The sequence below is a fragment of the Conger conger genome, chromosome 3, assembly GCF_963514075.1.
Source record: "Conger conger chromosome 3, fConCon1.1, whole genome shotgun sequence".
Classification (NCBI taxonomy): Eukaryota; Metazoa; Chordata; class Actinopteri; order Anguilliformes; family Congridae; genus Conger; species Conger conger.
Genome location: NC_083762.1, coordinates 80,038,113 through 80,054,427, shown reverse-complemented (window position 1 = coordinate 80,054,427; position 16,315 = coordinate 80,038,113). Strand labels below are relative to the sequence as shown.

The following is a 16,315-nucleotide window of genomic DNA, read 5'->3' as shown; positions in this document are numbered from 1 at the left end:
TATTAACTGTGCTGTGCTGCTGTTCTCTTTCTCTCCCCCTCTCTCCCCCTCTCTCCCCCTCTCTCTCTCTCTCCCTCCACCTGGGTCTTTTGCGGGTTGGCTCATTATTGTGACTATGTCCATGACTGTCAGTAACATAATACTGTCTCACAAAGCCAGAACATGAAGCTCTCTAAGTGATTGCACACATTCTTTCTCACCACATCATATACTGACACACACACACACTCACACACACACTCTGGCATGCCGGCACATGTGTACACACACACACATACACACTCTGGCATGCAGACATGTGTGCACACACACACTCTCACACACACACACACACACACTCACACACACACTCTGGCATGCCGGCACATGTGTACACACACACACATACACACTCTGGCATGCCGGCACATGTGTGCACACACACACTCTCACACACACACACACACTCACACACACACACACACACACTCATACACACACACTCACACTTGGTAACTGCGAGAGAAAGGGTGTGTTCCCCAGTCGTCAGGCCCGGTGGACTCAAACTGTGAGCAGCTGCACTCTCAGCAGCTGTCTGAGGGCTTCTGGGAAATCTTTGTGTATTAAAACCCGCGGAGATGGAAGCCAACGTGCCATTTCCTGTTTGTACAGGAACTACAACATTTCCTGTCTGAGAATGTCTCATACGCATTGCGGGAGCTTATCAAACGTGTAACATTACGTGTGAGTGTGAGTGTGTGTGTGTGTGTGTGTGTGTGTGGGTGTGAGTGTGTGTGTGTGTGGGTGTGAGAGGTGTCGTAACGACTCTCCTCTTCCCTGCAGAATGCCACAGTCCACTTCAAAGAGCAGTGTGGGCTCCCCCCGGTGGCCAAGCTGAAGCAGTGCATCCAGAGCCTGACCACCCGGCTGCAGACGTCCGAGGGGCCCCCGGGGGCCAGCCTGGCGATGAGGGAGGGGTACCCCTGCCTGGAGGCGCTCGGCAGCCTGCCCGACAGCACGCGCAAGCTCCTCAGCGCCTACGACGCGGTGAGACGCCGCCGCCGCACCCTGGCTTCCCATTGGCTGCCCCCAGGATGACACTTCAGTGTACTGACTGTGCGCTCTTCACCCCATCACAGCCTCCAGCATCTCAGTCCAGAGAGCTGTCTGTCTCACTCAGTACAGAGAGTTGTCTGTCTCACTCAGTCCAGAGCGCTGTCTGTCTCACTCAGTCCAGAGCGCTGTCTGTCTCACTCAGTCCAGAGTGCTGTCTGTCTCAGTCAGTACAGAGAGCTGTCTGTCTCACTCAGTACAGTGCTGTCTGTCTCACTCAGTACAGAGTGCTGTCTGTCTCAGTCAGTCCAGAGAGCTGTCTGTCTCACTCAGTACAGTGCTGTCTGTCTCACTCAGTACAGAGTGCTGTCTGTCTCACTCAGTCCAGTGCTGTCTGTCTCACTCAGTACAGTGCTGTCTGTCTCACTCAGTACAGTGCTGTCTGTCTCACTCAGTACAGTGTGCTGTCTGTCTCACTCAGTACAGTGCTGTCTGTCTCACTCAGTACAGTGTGCTGTCTGTCTCACTCAATACAGTGCTGTCTGTTTCACTCAGTACAGAGAGCTGTCTGTCTCACTCAGTACAGTGCTGTCTGTCTCACTCAGTACAGAGAGCTGTCTGTCTCACTCAGTACAGAGAGCTGTCTAACCTACAGTCGTGTCTGACCTCTGCACAGTCAGAAAGGACTTCACAGAGTGCAGTACACACATCAACACACACACGCACTGCACACGTACACACACATGCACTGTCACGCACAGGCACATACAAACATACATCATTATTTCTTATCTCTTTCTCACTGACACACACACATGCCGCACACACTCAAACACACACATTCCTTCTCTCACTCTCTTGCTCTCTTTCACACACACTCACACACACACACACACACACAGTCACACTCACATGCTTATCTCTTGCTCACTCACACACACACATGCTGCACACACTCACACACACACACATGCTGCACACATTCCATGAAATTCCAGGCATTCAGTACAGTTCAGGCTTATCCAGAGCGATGTACAATGAAGTGCAGATTGAACACAGGAACGAGTGCAATGAGGACCCTCGAGGACAGTACGGCCTAGCGTGACCACACAGCCACAATTTGAACCCTTGAAGAATGCTCACTCACGCACACACACTCACGCACACACACTGTTGGTCCCGTTAGCTTCCCACACCCTGGACCCTGCGTTGTAGCTGGGCTCAGTGGTCTTGTAACGGAGTTATAAATATCCCGGCTCTGGGAACAGCGTTCCGGAGACAGTTAAGGAGCGCTGCCCCTCTAGACCGGACTGGGAACGGCAGCTCCAGGAATGCTGTCGGCCGGAAGGCTCTGGAAGCGGAGGAATCCGCAGCAGAATGTGCTCTCGCATCCGAAGGGTCCGACTTCCCCCCAAAAAGCACACGGAACCCTGTGATTGGTCAGACACTGTGAACATGGTGTGGAGCTGCTGCTCTGTGATTGGTCAGACACTGTGAACATGGTGTGGAGCTGCTGCTCTGTGATTGGTCAGACACTGTGAACATGTGTGGAGCTGCTGCCCTGTCATTGGTCAGACACTGTGAACATGTGTGGAGCTGCTGCCCTGTCATTGGTCAGACACTGTGAACATGTGTGCTAAGTGTGTGCCTGGATTTATATCTGAGTGGGTATTTGTGTGTGTGTGTGGGTGCATGTGTGTGTGTGTGTATGAGTGTGTGTTTGTGTGTGTGCCTGCTTGTTTGTAAGCATGTGTGTGCACGTGTGAGTGCATGTTAATGCGTACGTGTGTATGAGTGTGTGCGTATACAAGTGCATATGTGTGTGTTTCTGTTCTCATAGTGTGTGTGTGTGTGTGTGTTCCTCTCAGATGATCTCGGCACACAGGCAGCTGATTGAGAATGCAGACAGTGTGCAGGAGAAGATCGCCCAGGTGCAGAAAGAAGGTGAGAGTGCGGTTTCTTTTTTTCTTGGTGTTGATGGTTCACCCCCCTCATTGACCCTGGGTCAGTATCCTCCCTGCTTCGCATAAAACTGACGGGTTTAGCATCCGGAGCAGGTGACCAGGCCTTGGCATGGGTGGCTTTCAGTGGGAAAGCAGAACTTGTAGTTACAGTAATAGAAGAAGAACTTTGACTTGTCAGGTCCTCATCTTCTTCCGTTTACCTACTAAAGACCTCCACTACGAGGTAAATCGAACTGCTGCGTGCTAATGGAGATATCCAGACTTAATTCCAATAACTAGTACGGGCATTCATACTTTGTGTGTGTGATTTCTCAGGAGAAAGTCTGGCTGTGTGTGTGCACAGTGGCTGAGTATCGCCCTCTGGTGGTGAGATGGCAGTAACACACACTGTGCTGGGAGCATGAATGTGACATTAGAACTAAGAGCGCTGCATGGGACTAACTAATCCAGAGAGAACAAAGCCACCAGGCACTCAACACACTGGCTGGACTGATCTAGGGGGCGTAAAGGGAAATTAGAAAAGGATTATTGAAATGACTGTATCTAGCAATCGCAGTCTTTGGTTGTAATGTTTACATTGCATTACATTAATGACATTTGGCAGACGCTCTTACCCAGAGCGACGATTAGACTAAGCGGGAGGCAACCCTCCCATGGAGCGATGCGGGGGTTAAGGGCCTAGCTCAAGGGCCCAACAGCTGTGCGGATCTTATTGTGGCTACACCGGGGATTTAACCACCTACCTTGCAGATCACAGTCATGTACTGTACCTTAACCACTAGACTACAGGCTACTGTTTTGGATGATAAACCCAGGACCCAGTTTTTGGAGAAATAAGTATCGGGATACGAGTGCGTTTGCCGTTTAAGGTAACAGACATACTGTGCTACTTAAAGAATCTCGCAGGAGCAGACTGCTGAGGAGCTCACTCTCTGTGCCAGCGCTGATGGTTTGGGAGGAGAACCTTGAGTTCTCCTCGCTCCTCCGTGCCAAACGTCGGGGGTGTACATGCGAGCACGCTCGCGTACGCAGTTCTCAAATTGGACATTCTAAATTCAGCCGCGATTGTAGATGCCAAACAACTGAAGAAGAATCTTGCAAACGCAATTTGCGTTGCTGTGAATTAGGAGGGAAGGGGGCTTGACCTTTCGGGTTGACCCAGTTAATGCGCATTTCCAGCGGGCGTGTCAGGAACACGGAACATGGCAGAACTGGGCCACTGCCAGAGACGCTTGGAGCCCCTCCAAGGCCAGACACGCTACGCTATTATGGGAAGTAGTGTATTGTTCACGGGGTCTTTGTGGCACACGATGGTGGACAGGTGCCCCAGGGGGGGCTGAGGGCGTTTGGACTGACGGCTTCTCCTCCAATCAGGGATGGTGTTCCACGAGGACCTGCCCAAGCTGGTGGAGAAGGAGGGGCTGAAGGGGCGGAAGCAGAGCAAAGCGCTGGAGAGCTTCGCCTGGAACATCACCGTGCTGAAGGTATGAGGGTGGGGGGGGTTCCCCTGGAACATCACCGTGCTGAAGGTATGAGGGTGGGGGGGGTTCCCCTGGAACATCACCCTGCTGAAGGTATGAGGGTGGGGGGGTTTCCCCTGGAACATCACCCTGCTGAAGGTATGAGGGTGGGGGGGGTTCCCCTGGAACATCACCCTGCTGAAGGTATGAGGGGGGGTTCACCTGGAACATCACCGTGCTGAAGGTACGAGGAGGGGGGGTCTCCTGGAACATCACCGTGCTGAAGGTATGAGAGGGGGTTCACCTGGAACATCACTGTGGTGGTGGCGGGGTACACCTGGAGTGACCAACCCTGCTCCTGGAGAGCTGCAGGGTTGCTGGTTTTGGTTTTCAAGCAATCAGACAATTCAAATCAGCAAACGATTCAGACCCTAGAAACCAGGTGAAATGAGCACTGTCTAATCAACTGCTTAAATTGATCAATTAAGTGCTGAGTAACAACGAAAACCAGCAGACCCTGTGGCTCTCCAGGACCAGGGTTGACCAGCCTTGGCCAGGAACACCACCGTGTTGGAGGTATGATGGACCGAAAGCCCTCTCTTTCTCTCTCTCTCTCAGCTCTCTCTCCCTCTCCCTCTCCCTCTCTCATGGTTTGGCTCAGAGTCTCTCAGCTCGCTCTCTGTCTCTCTCTCTCTCTCTCTCTCTCACAGTTTGGCTCAGTCTCTCAGCTCTCTCTCTCTCCGTCTCTCTCTCTCTCTCACAGTTTGGCTCAGAGTCTCTCCCTCTCCCTCTCCCTCTCCCTCTCCCTCTCCCTCTCCCTCTCCCTCTCCCTCTCTCTCTCTCTCTCTCTCGATTTGGCTCAGAGTCTCTCAGCTCTCACACTGACTGGCTGAGGGTGGGATGCTGTTGTTTACCAAGAGGCTGCTGGATCTACAGACACTGAGCAGAAGAGGCACTGTGAAAACCCCTGCTGTGTTTCTCTGATCTCTCTCTCTCTTTCTTTGTTTCTCTGTTTCTCTCACTCTCTTTCTCTGTTACTCTTTTATCTCTGTGTTTCTATCTCTCTCTCGCCCTCACACACACACACACACACACACACACCATCTTTGTCACATTCCGTACCGAACACTACATTTACGGCACTAAACGCCCCCTCCTCTCCTCGGACACAAACCCATCTATTAAGAAAACCTAATCACGGTTCTAACATTAACTTCCAACCGATTTAGAATGCAAAGCACGCCCAAAGGGAAAACTGAAATATAAAAAAAATAATTAAATGACTATTAACACAAATTGTAGCTATCCATAATAATAACAATGGCAGTAACAAAACAACAACGGCATCAAAACCCTGGTAAGTAATGACAGTAATAAATGATTTCAGGGACAAACGATGTGATGTTCCCAGCAGGTTGTTCACGCACTCCCCGCGGGTCACGTTGGGGCAGAGACGGAGACGTGTCATGGGTTGGACAGCGTGTCCTTGCTCTAGCAGCTTTCCATTGTTCATCACGGAGGCTCATTTCTGTCATGACTAAAACCACAGAAATATGATTTGCCGATTTGTCTGAATATTGGTAACGTGGTGGGAATAGCTCCACTGTCTATTAACTCCTCTCAAGTTATTACCGCGTACAAATATCACTTTATTTGTTCAGTTTGTTTTTTTATTATTATTTTTTACTTGGCATCTTCTGTTCCACTCAAATTAGGAATGTGCTCATATATGGCCCCTGCTGTCAGTTTGGGAGGGTGGGGGCGGTCCCTGGTTCTCCTCTGAAACACACGCCCGCCAGCCTGTCAGACACTGCAGCTGCAGGCCACGCGGAGCAGAGCAGGGGTGGAGGAGACCCACTCATACGCGTGTGCAGAGAGAGAACCAAACACTACTGATGTGTGTGACAGTGCTGACAGCTCCGTCTCTTTCCCTCTCTCTCTGCAGTGCTGCTAGACAGCGATGTGTGTAATAGTGTATTGATAGCTCTTTCCATTTCTCTGTATCGCCCTCCTTCTCTCTCTCTCCCTGTCTCTATCTGTCTGTATCAACGACAGTGCTGTCCAGTCAGCGATGTGTATGACAGTGTATTAATTTCTCCCCCTCTCTCCCCCTCCCTGTCTCCCTCTCTCTCACTCTATCGCTCTTATTCCTTCTCTCTGTCTTTCTCTCCCTCTCTCCCCCTTTCTCTCCCCCTCTCTCTGTCTCTCCCCCTCTCTCACTCCCTCTCCCCCTCTCCCTCTCTTCCCCTCTCTCCCCCTCTCTCACTCCCTCTCTTCCCCTCTCTCCCCCTCTCCCTCCCCCTCTCCCCCTCTCCCCCTCTCTCCCTCCCTCTCCCCCTCTCCCTCCCCCTCTCCCTCTCCCCCTCTCTCCCTCCCTCTCCCCCTCTCTCCCTCCCTCTCCCCCTCTCTCCCTCTCTCTCTCCCCCTCTCTCCCTCCCTCTCTCTCCCTCTCTCTCTCAGGGGCAGAGTGACCTGCTCCGCGGGGCTAAGATGGAGGCCCTGGATGCCCTGCGGCAGTTGGCTCTGGCCTGCGAGGCGTTCGGACTGAGCGCCCCCCAGGACCTGCAGAACCCGCCCCAGCCCTCCTCAGACCTGGGCACCTACACCAGCCACCCCCGGAGGGGCAGCACCCAGGGGAACGGGCGCATATGACTCCCCCAAACCCCCCTTTCTCACGGTGACACTGGACAGGAGAGGAGCACACAGAGACCCTGCTCTTTCGCCTTTTATCTAACGGTCTGGATGACATGGAGGCCTTGTTCCTTCTCCTTTATCTAATGGTTTGGATGAGCCTCCTAACTGTAGGACCGGCCTGCTGTCTGAACCCGACCATGGAGCAGTGTTTAAAGTGTGTTTACCCCTGTGGCCCCGCACATTTCAGCCTCCCCCACTGCCCCGCCCGTGTACATGAACCCGTTCGCGCATTAAACTGACATGTTTGTGACGGTACTACATGAACACGATGAGGGAAGGAGAGAGTACCAGGGACCTGAAGTCCACTGGTGGGTGGACGTTGGGTCAATAATCTACTGTCTGAGAAGATTGCCTAGCCTCGACAAGAACCGAGTCTCAGACTCTCAAAGCTTGAATGGCGTGTTGGTTTAACCTCTCCAACACTCAGGAGTAGCGTTTTTTTTTTTTTTTTTTTTGCAAATGCTGTCTGAATGTCGTCTAAACGTTGCTGTGATGGAAACAGAGAACATTACGTTAGCGGGGCATCTGCTTCCCTCCACGGTGTGTTCTTTGAATGCGGTTGAGCCCGGTTACTGGAGGCTCTGGACATCGTGAGCGGGAGTGGTACGTCTCCCAGTTTAGGGGACGTTTCCCTTACTGTACAGTCAACGCCCTTACTGTAAAATCAACGCCCTTACTGTAAAATCAACAACTGACTGAGGTGGATGGGTAACTTGCAGGGCTGTGCGTGTGTGCCTGTGTCTGTACTTACAGTGGAGTGTGCAAAGGTTGATTAGTCTCTGATACAGACTTCTGTCTGTGACTGTAATAAACCATCAGGTCAGGAAGGGGAGGCAGGCTGTAAATATATCTGCCACAGTAACTGGTCCTGGATCAGCGGAAGATATGACTGATCAGGATTGTGATTACGGCGGAGTACGCTACCAAAACAAAGTCCGTCTTAACAAGTGTTTAAGTATTGCGTTGAGACTTACAATGTTATTAGTTCAATCTGAAAGCAGAAAATATTAACTTGTTTTAAGCTACCGTTTGATGAGTGAAGTTTTCTTACCCCATTGGCAAATCTTGAAATAAGAGTCTCACCTCACTGGCAATATTTCTTAGTTAGCGAAAAAGTTAAGATAAATTAGATTTCACGTCTTAATGCAAGACTAAAATACGTGTTGAGACAGACTTATTTTTTTGTTTTTCGCCGTGTGGTGAAGGGCTGAGGTATGTTCACAGGGGGGCGGGCGTTAAGTCATACCGTCCCTCTTCCACTCGAGGCCGTGTCTATGTCACTCGGCGTAAGTGGTCCACAGGTAACCGAACCTGAGACGGGCGGGTACATATTTCCCCTCTGAGGGACGTCTTCCGAAGAGGAGGAAACGCGAGCCCCTCGCCCCCCGCCCCCCGCCCCTCGCCCCCCGCCCCCCGCCCCCCGGCCGGAGAGGCGCGGAGCGTCTCGGATGTCCGGAGGGTCATGGGTGACCCAGCTGCAGGTGCACACTGGAGCGTCCACGTCCGGCCGGCAGCACCGGGATATCGTGTTTCACAGACAAGAGGCGGGGATGTTTACCTGCCCGCTGCCTGGCGACACAGGGAACGTTCAATACATGTGGGTTTTGGGGGGGAAGACTGAAAGACACGGCACCCCCAAAAAAGGATTCTTTGGCTTCTCTATTGAGGAACGGGGGCAGCCTGTAGCCTAGTGGCTAAGGTACATGACTGGGGCAGCCTGTAGCCTAGTGGCTAAGGTGCATGACTGGGGCAGCCTGTAGCCTAGCGGCTAAGGTACATGACTGGGGCAGCCTGTAGTCTAGTGGCTAAGGTACATGACTGGGGCAGCCTGTAGCCTAGCGGCTAAGGTACATGACTGGGGCAGCCTGTAGTCTAGTGGCTAAGGTACATGACTGGGGCAGCCTGTAGCCTAGTGGCTAAGGTGCATGACTGGGGCAGCCTGTAGCCTAGCGGCTAAGGTACATGCCTGGGACCCAGAAGGTTGGTGGTTCAAGTCCCGGAGTAGCCACGATAAGATTCCCCCAGCTGTTGGGCCCTCGGAATTGTCCCCTGCTTTGTCTAATCAACTGTACATTGCTTAGGATAAAAGTGTCGGCTAAATAACAAAGTAATTATTTATTTATTAGGAATGCTTTTTTTTTTTTTTTTGTTCTTTATGGACACAGAGCCCTAGAACTAGACGGGGTTCTTCTGTGGAACCGCAGGGCATCTTGGAGCCATTGTTTTCTGGGCGTGCTCGACTCAGCGTGCTCATGAGACTTGACGTGAGACTGTGCCAGATTAAGTGGTTCAGCAGTGTCTCGCCCCCAAAGCTGAGATGAAACTTGCGCCTGTGTTCTGAACACTGCAGAGACACGTCTGTCCAGGGACGCTGTTAGGATGTCCGATACACTGCGTGCTGGGACCTGCTGCTTTTACCCACAACGACCCCACTGCAGATACAGAATACAAATTCACCTGCTGTAAAATCCAGCTATGACCAGTGGGAAATGACCACCTACCAGCTGTTTCAAAACATAATGTAGCTCGAGCCGGTCAATACATGTTGAGTGTGGAGCTGGTCTGGACCGGTCAACCGGCTACCGGCTGTTTCTAAACCTAGCCTGGGTCGTTCTTCTCATGGGTTTATTTGCAGGGTCCACAACCGAATGAATGGCTGAAGTTTCCTGAGACATGCATTACTCACTTTAGTATTTTCATGCACTTGGTGCTTTACTGATATGCCCGTGGATATCCGTGTCCCGTGTTCACACTCACAGATGGAGGTAGCTCAACGTGTGCGTGTAAGCACAGCATGTTTCACTGCAAGGTGTAAAATCCAGCTACGACCGCCTACCAGCTGTTTCAAAACCTAGCTTGAGCTGTTTCTTTCAGCGGGGAATGCAGATGCAGCTGGACCCATATGACAGCTTTCATCCATTCTCCTCTGCACACAAGCGTGATTCTGAACTTACCTTACTGCAGGACATTACAGACTGCTCTACAGAAGACTCATGGCACAGACTTGCTAACTGCCAATTTACAACTTGTCAGATCATTAACAAAGTTTTGGATTATGCAAGTGAACTGTCAAAGCCAAGGATTAGTCCAATAGCTGTGTGATAAAATTCAATTCCTGCATTAAAATTCAGAAACCTGTAGAACATGCCTCTTTCCTTACGAGTGTTTTTGACTGGTGGCCATTTTATTGTGACTGATTGGCGGCCAGCTTTGTGTGACTGAACGGTGGCCATCTTGAAAAATGGCTGCCATTGCTGTTAAAGGGGAGAGAACACCGACTGGTGCTGGGGAGAGAACATCAAACTAATAGTGATGCAAAGCAGTGTAAAAAAAAAAAAAAAAACATGTTGACATTTCGACCTAGTTGCAATCGCTTTGCTGATGTTCTTCTACAGATTTACAGTCCTGTATAGGAAAACCATTGTCTCTCCGAAGTATCAAGAAAAATGCTTTCATCCCCTCTGTCTGACTTCTGCTTCACCTGGGCTTAGATCTTCTTTAGGCCACCAGGCTGTGCTCCATCTTTACTCTTCATCCGTACACTCCTCATCATTCTATATCCTCTTGTCTTCTCCACTGTCCCTCCTCATCGATTCTCGTTGCAGCCTTGTTTGTGAAAGTAGATCTTTGGGATTGTATTTGACATGCAGAAGTATTACCAAAGAGCTTCTCCGGATATCTCTCTATCTCTCTCTCTCTCTCTCTCTCCCTCTCTCTCTCCGCGAGGTAGAGTTCCTGGTGTTGTGTTACAGCACACGGAGTCTTACCTGCAATGAAAGGTGACCTGTGACTCTTCCGACACCCTGCGTTTAACAACCGACAGGTGATTATACCTGGACACGATGTTGTGAGCGCTGAACACTGGAGCTTCAAACACAGTGCATTACCGAGTTAATTAGTCCCAATGCTGACCCAGTTTTCGGGAATTGATTTCCACCAATCAGGCCAACAACCCCACGGAACAAAGCTGCAGCCACCCCTGCCTCCCACCTGACCCAACTTAGACCACCTCCCTGGGGATCCTCTTACCGGCGATGGGGGCCCACTTTTAAATATTTGATTGTCAGCATTTCTGTGAGAAGCCTATATTGCCTTTCTTTTTTCCGGTGCACGTGAAGTCAGAACTGAAGTCTCGGCAGTTCTGCGCTATTCGGTGACACGCTCGAGCGCCGGGCAACTTTAACCCTTACTGTCGCACTTTAAATGACACGAATCCGTCATGTAAACCATGTTGCTATGTCGGCTACGTGAGCTTTGCAGTGTTGTAACTGAGTCTAATCCTCTCCTGGTACCTCGCCATTACGTGCGCTGTAATTAACCCGTGTGTCTTAATTAGCCCCGCTGTCCATGGTGCGCAGTAATTAACCCGCGTGTCTTAATTAGCTCCGCTGTCCTCTGTGGCTATCGTACTCAGCACTGTGTGGGCATGTGTCTGTCTCTTTCTGCTTTTTTTTTGTTGCTTTTTTTAAAAGTTATTTCAAATGTTTACTTTATTTTATTTGGTTCTTCTTTGTCATGCTGTCGTTGTAAACGTATTTATTGAAACAACTTTGTTTAAAAAAAAAGAAAAATGAAAATGACGATGACATTGCTTTTATTTTAAAAAGCCAGTTTGTATTCTATTTGATTAACAAATGTAGGCTACCAGACGTGTCCCTGACTAAATAGAACTATCTTTTACGGCTAGTGTCTCTGCGTCCTTTTCCTGCTTTTCGTTCAGTTCCCTCTCTCCTCTGTTGTTCGCGTGGTCTATGTCTGATTTGAGGTTGCCTGTTGCTCTGGTAGCTACTTTTCCTTGAAATTGTGGTTGTGTTGAAACGGGGGTTTGATTACGGTGTAACAGGATTACGGTGTAAATTTAAAATAAATTGAATATTTTTACAGGTGAGTCTCAGTGAGATGAACTCTCTTTTCTCAAGAGAGACCCGTTCAAGCAATTAACCAGCACGACATCTTCCCTCACTTATAGCTATACTTTGTTACTTCAACATTATTGCTAAAAAAATAAGACATTTTTAGAGATGCTTGAATTAAAGCATAACATTTTACATTTTGTTATATCTTTCGTAAATGTAATGGATAATGCATAGTGCTTCTAGCAACTAAATCTGACAGCAACAACCCTTTAAGTAAATCTTCCCATTTATTTTTTACCAAGAAATCATTCAATATGCACACATACTGCATATACTTCAGAGAAGTGAAAAGTGCAAAAGTGTGAATGAAAAGTGCTTCATAAATAATATGTATTATTATTATTATTATTATTATTATTAATGTAACCTAGAGATGTTCTATCCCCTTTATGCGTGATTCATAAGCGATTATATTTCTTCATTCGCCAGCAGATGGTGATATATCACAAGACACGATTTTTAGCCACTTCAAAATCTTGAATTGGGTTTATCGTAAACAATTCATTTTTTCTTTTAAAATACAAATCGAAATTATGGAAATTAAAGAGACATCTTTCCCAAATAAAAATAAAGACGTAATTGTTCTGTTTACTAAAGATAATTAGACTAAGATGTTTTTCTTTATCCGTTTGCTGTAATTTGCCATTTAAATGTTGCACATGGATTATAAAACTAGAGAAAGCACCACCCTCAAATGCAACCGCCGTAATCGTGACCTGTTTAATCAAAAACGTATCACACGTACTTATCAACCTGATCCTAAATGAAATCGAGGCCGTCTGTATAACTCCTACAAAGAGACAGCCGGTGGTAGTCAGAAAATGTCTCAGTATTAAATAATTAACGGGTACCTTTACATTTTAAACGCAACCGTTTCCAACAGAATTCGTACAATAGGGTAAATAGAATAACAACATAGTAGCCATAGCGATATATCTGAGAATTGTTGGCTTAGACGACATTTCAAGGGCTGAGGAGATTGACATATCGTAATAGCCTACTGTAAATAAACATGAAATATTTGTTCTTTTTGACATTTTACTTACACTGGGATCTGACAAATAACCACATAGCAACGACATACCAAACTAGATTTACTGTAATTAGTTTAAATTAGATTTCTTTTTGTTTTGACATTCTAAACCTGCTGCATTTCTGGTGTTTCTTCATTGATTCGTTTGGTGTTTCTTTAAAAAAAATGTCATTTATTTTTACACGAAATTATTGGCCATGGTCATATAGCCTGCAGAACAAAAATAAGCAATTAATAATTTAAGAAATCATTTATTTATAATTATCTTGTGGAGTACCTTCTCTCAGCTGTCACTCCTGTTTTCGCCATTTGGCACAAAAACATCAATGTTTTATTTTTTACGCCCGTTAAGTAGGTCTCTTTGGTAATGTGAAAACTGTGAAAACATACAATATATGGTATATTTTCAAGCATTACTGTTTTTAGGATTCAGTTGATCACTTAGACTTAATAAGTCTTCTGCTGCTGTAGCCTATCCACTTCGAGGTTTGAACTCTCTCAACTGTTTTTTCCCACAGAACTGCTGCTTGCTGGATATTTTTTGTTTCTCACATCATTCTCTGCAAACTCGAGAGACTATTGTGTGTGAAAATCCCAGGAGATCAGCAGTTTTTGAGATACTCAAACCACCCTGTCTGGCACCAACAATCATCCCACAATTGAAGTCACTTCCCCCATTCTGACATTTGGTCTGAAAAATTAGGCCTGTCACCTCTTGACCACGTCTGTATGCTTTTATGCATTGAGTTGCTGCCTCATGATTGGCTGATCAAATATTTGCATTAACATGCTGGTGTACAGGTCTACCTAATAAAGTGCTCATCGAGTGTATATGGATTTTCGTTGTAGTAAGCACCCAATTGAACAACATATATGTTTATGCCTTTGTCAAAGGATAGATTACATCAATGGAACAAGCCACAGATCTAAATATTCATATTTCAACCTTTGAAAGCCATGAACTTCTGCCTGAGCACCAATGACTTACAGGACAGGCATATAAAAACAAATTCCCAAACTGCAATATGGAGTAGCCACACTCACAACTCACCCTTCATCCTGTGCTATTGCTCTGTTCCAATATTTTTAGATTTGGATAGAGATTCGTTAGGCCTATAAACAACGGCAACAACAACAGCAACAAAATGTAGACACTGTGGCTAAGTGAATTACAGTCCTTCATTTGCTTTGATGCTCAAAGCAGGCCAAACTCCATCTTGTTTAGGCGCTTGTGAGTTTGTGAAGTTCATCAGCCACGCTGACAACAGGCCAGCACGCCCACATCATTGTGTGTCCACAACTGCTCTCAGTGCTGCGGGAGAACGAGCCGGGAAAGGAGAAAGAGCCGGGAAAGGCAGACTGTAAGAACTTTGTCCCTCCCTTTGTCCCCTCGGTGGTGAATTAAGAGTTGACCTCTTTCTCCTCCTCCCCCCCCCCCTTCACCACATCCCTCCCCATCCGCTGTCCTGCGGTGGCTGCTGGGGGCGGGGGGGGGGGGGGTATCTCGGGGTGGCGAGGAGCAGATGGGAGGAGATTGGAGTCTGTGATAACCGGGGGGTAGGACACGACAGCCCGTCAGCCCCTAATGGAGGAGGAACATCTGGCTGCTGCTCCACATCAGAGCTGGCCCCGTCTAACCGTCCCCGCTGGGGACCGCCCGCCCGGCCGGGCAGGAGGGGCGGGGGGGTATCTGAGGAGTGCGGTCACCCCACCCTGGGAGGTGCGGGAATCCACACGCCGAAAAAGCAGGCCGTCTGCAGGGCTTCTGGGGCCCGTGAACCCGGCACTGCCTCCTCCTGCCGCTGTGTGAAGCTCCCCGCCCCGGCCCCGGGCTCGTCTGCGCCACAGCCGTTATCTCTTACACGGTAGCGGCTCGGCTCGGTTTGATCGCCACGCTTCTCGGTCGACGCGCGCAACAGCCGGGCAGAACTGTACGTCTGCGCAGAGAGTAGAGATACCGTGTAAGGCACACGTACACGTCATAGAGTATAGAGTAGGTCACGGGACGTTTGAGTACTGTGCAGAGATGAGACGTTCCATGTAAATTTAGATATAAAGTTCCCTTGATGTCGCAGATTTTATGGATGTTCTCCACAAAGAGACTTCCTGTGGGGCATATTAGGCACTTCAGCCCCAAATATATTTTCTCATGTGGTTGTGATTTGTGGGTTCAGGCCTGGTGTTCGCCCTCTTTTTGCCCCCGTGTTTGCCCCTCAGTTACTCTGTGAAGCCTCTTTGTCACAGTCTTCTGAAAAAAAAAAAAAAAAAAAAAAAAAGCACAATACAAATAAATAAAATAGAATATTTTGAGACGGTTTACAAAGTTCACATTTTGGGTAATTTCGGGTCCTGCAAATGTCCCTTTTAAGACCCTGTAATTTTTAAACTGTACATTGTGCTCCCATCTTGGTATCATTACAATAATCATGATAGGTTTATAATGATACATCCTCTCCACATTAAATGGCCAGCACTGCGGCTCAAGCAGCACCAAAGACCACACTGACCTTTTCTGTGCAGACGATAGTTTATGGAACAACATAACAAAAGATCAAACAAAATACTCATATTTATACTCTTCAAAATCAGTGCATCGCTGTGGCAAAAATACAACATTATTATTACCCTCATAACTTAGAGCATTGTAATGGTAACAAGATGCTGAAAGTAAAATGTACGGCGGTCTCGTACGCTCACCGAGCACTTTATTAGGAACACTATACTAATACTGGGTAGGGCCTCCCCCTTTGCTCTCAAAACAGCCTCAATCCTTTGTGGCATGGATTCCACAAGATGTTGAAAACATTCCTTTGAGATTCAGTCCCATGTTGACAAGATTACGTCACGCAATTTCTGCAGATTTGTCAGCTGCACATTCATGGCGTGAATCTCCCGTTCTACCACATCCCAAAGGTGTTCTATTGGATTCAGATCCGGTGACTGGGAAGGCCACTGAAGAACACTGAACATATTGTCATGTTTATGAAACCAGATTGAGACAACTTTTGCTTTGTGACATGGTGCATTATCATGCTGGAAGTAGCCATTAGAAGATGGGTACATTGTGGCCAAGAAGGGATGAAGGGTCAGCAACAATACTCAAATAGGCTGTGGCATTCAAGTGATGATTGATTGGTATTGGTACCTTTTCAAACTTAGTCCTCCCTCCTGATTTCCCCCGCCCCTCCTTTCTGATACCCCTATCCTTGTCTAACC

At 48.2% G+C, this 16,315-nt stretch overlaps 1 protein-coding gene across 1 annotated transcript in view; it reads left to right on the top strand.

The window, feature by feature from the left end:
• plcl1 (phospholipase C like 1) overlaps nt 1–10,293 on the top strand; it is a 75,476-nt gene extending 65,183 nt beyond the window's left edge. Inside the window, exons 6-9 of the mRNA XM_061233671.1 lie at nt 823–1,026; nt 2,901–2,976; nt 4,371–4,480; nt 6,917–10,293. Of these exons, the coding sequence (XP_061089655.1) occupies nt 823–1,026; nt 2,901–2,976; nt 4,371–4,480; nt 6,917–7,108 (582 nt within the window). The 3' untranslated portion in view covers nt 7,109–10,293. The remainder of the gene's footprint in view (nt 1–822; nt 1,027–2,900; nt 2,977–4,370; nt 4,481–6,916) is intronic.
• Nucleotides 10,294–16,315: the final 6,022 nt, after the last annotated feature.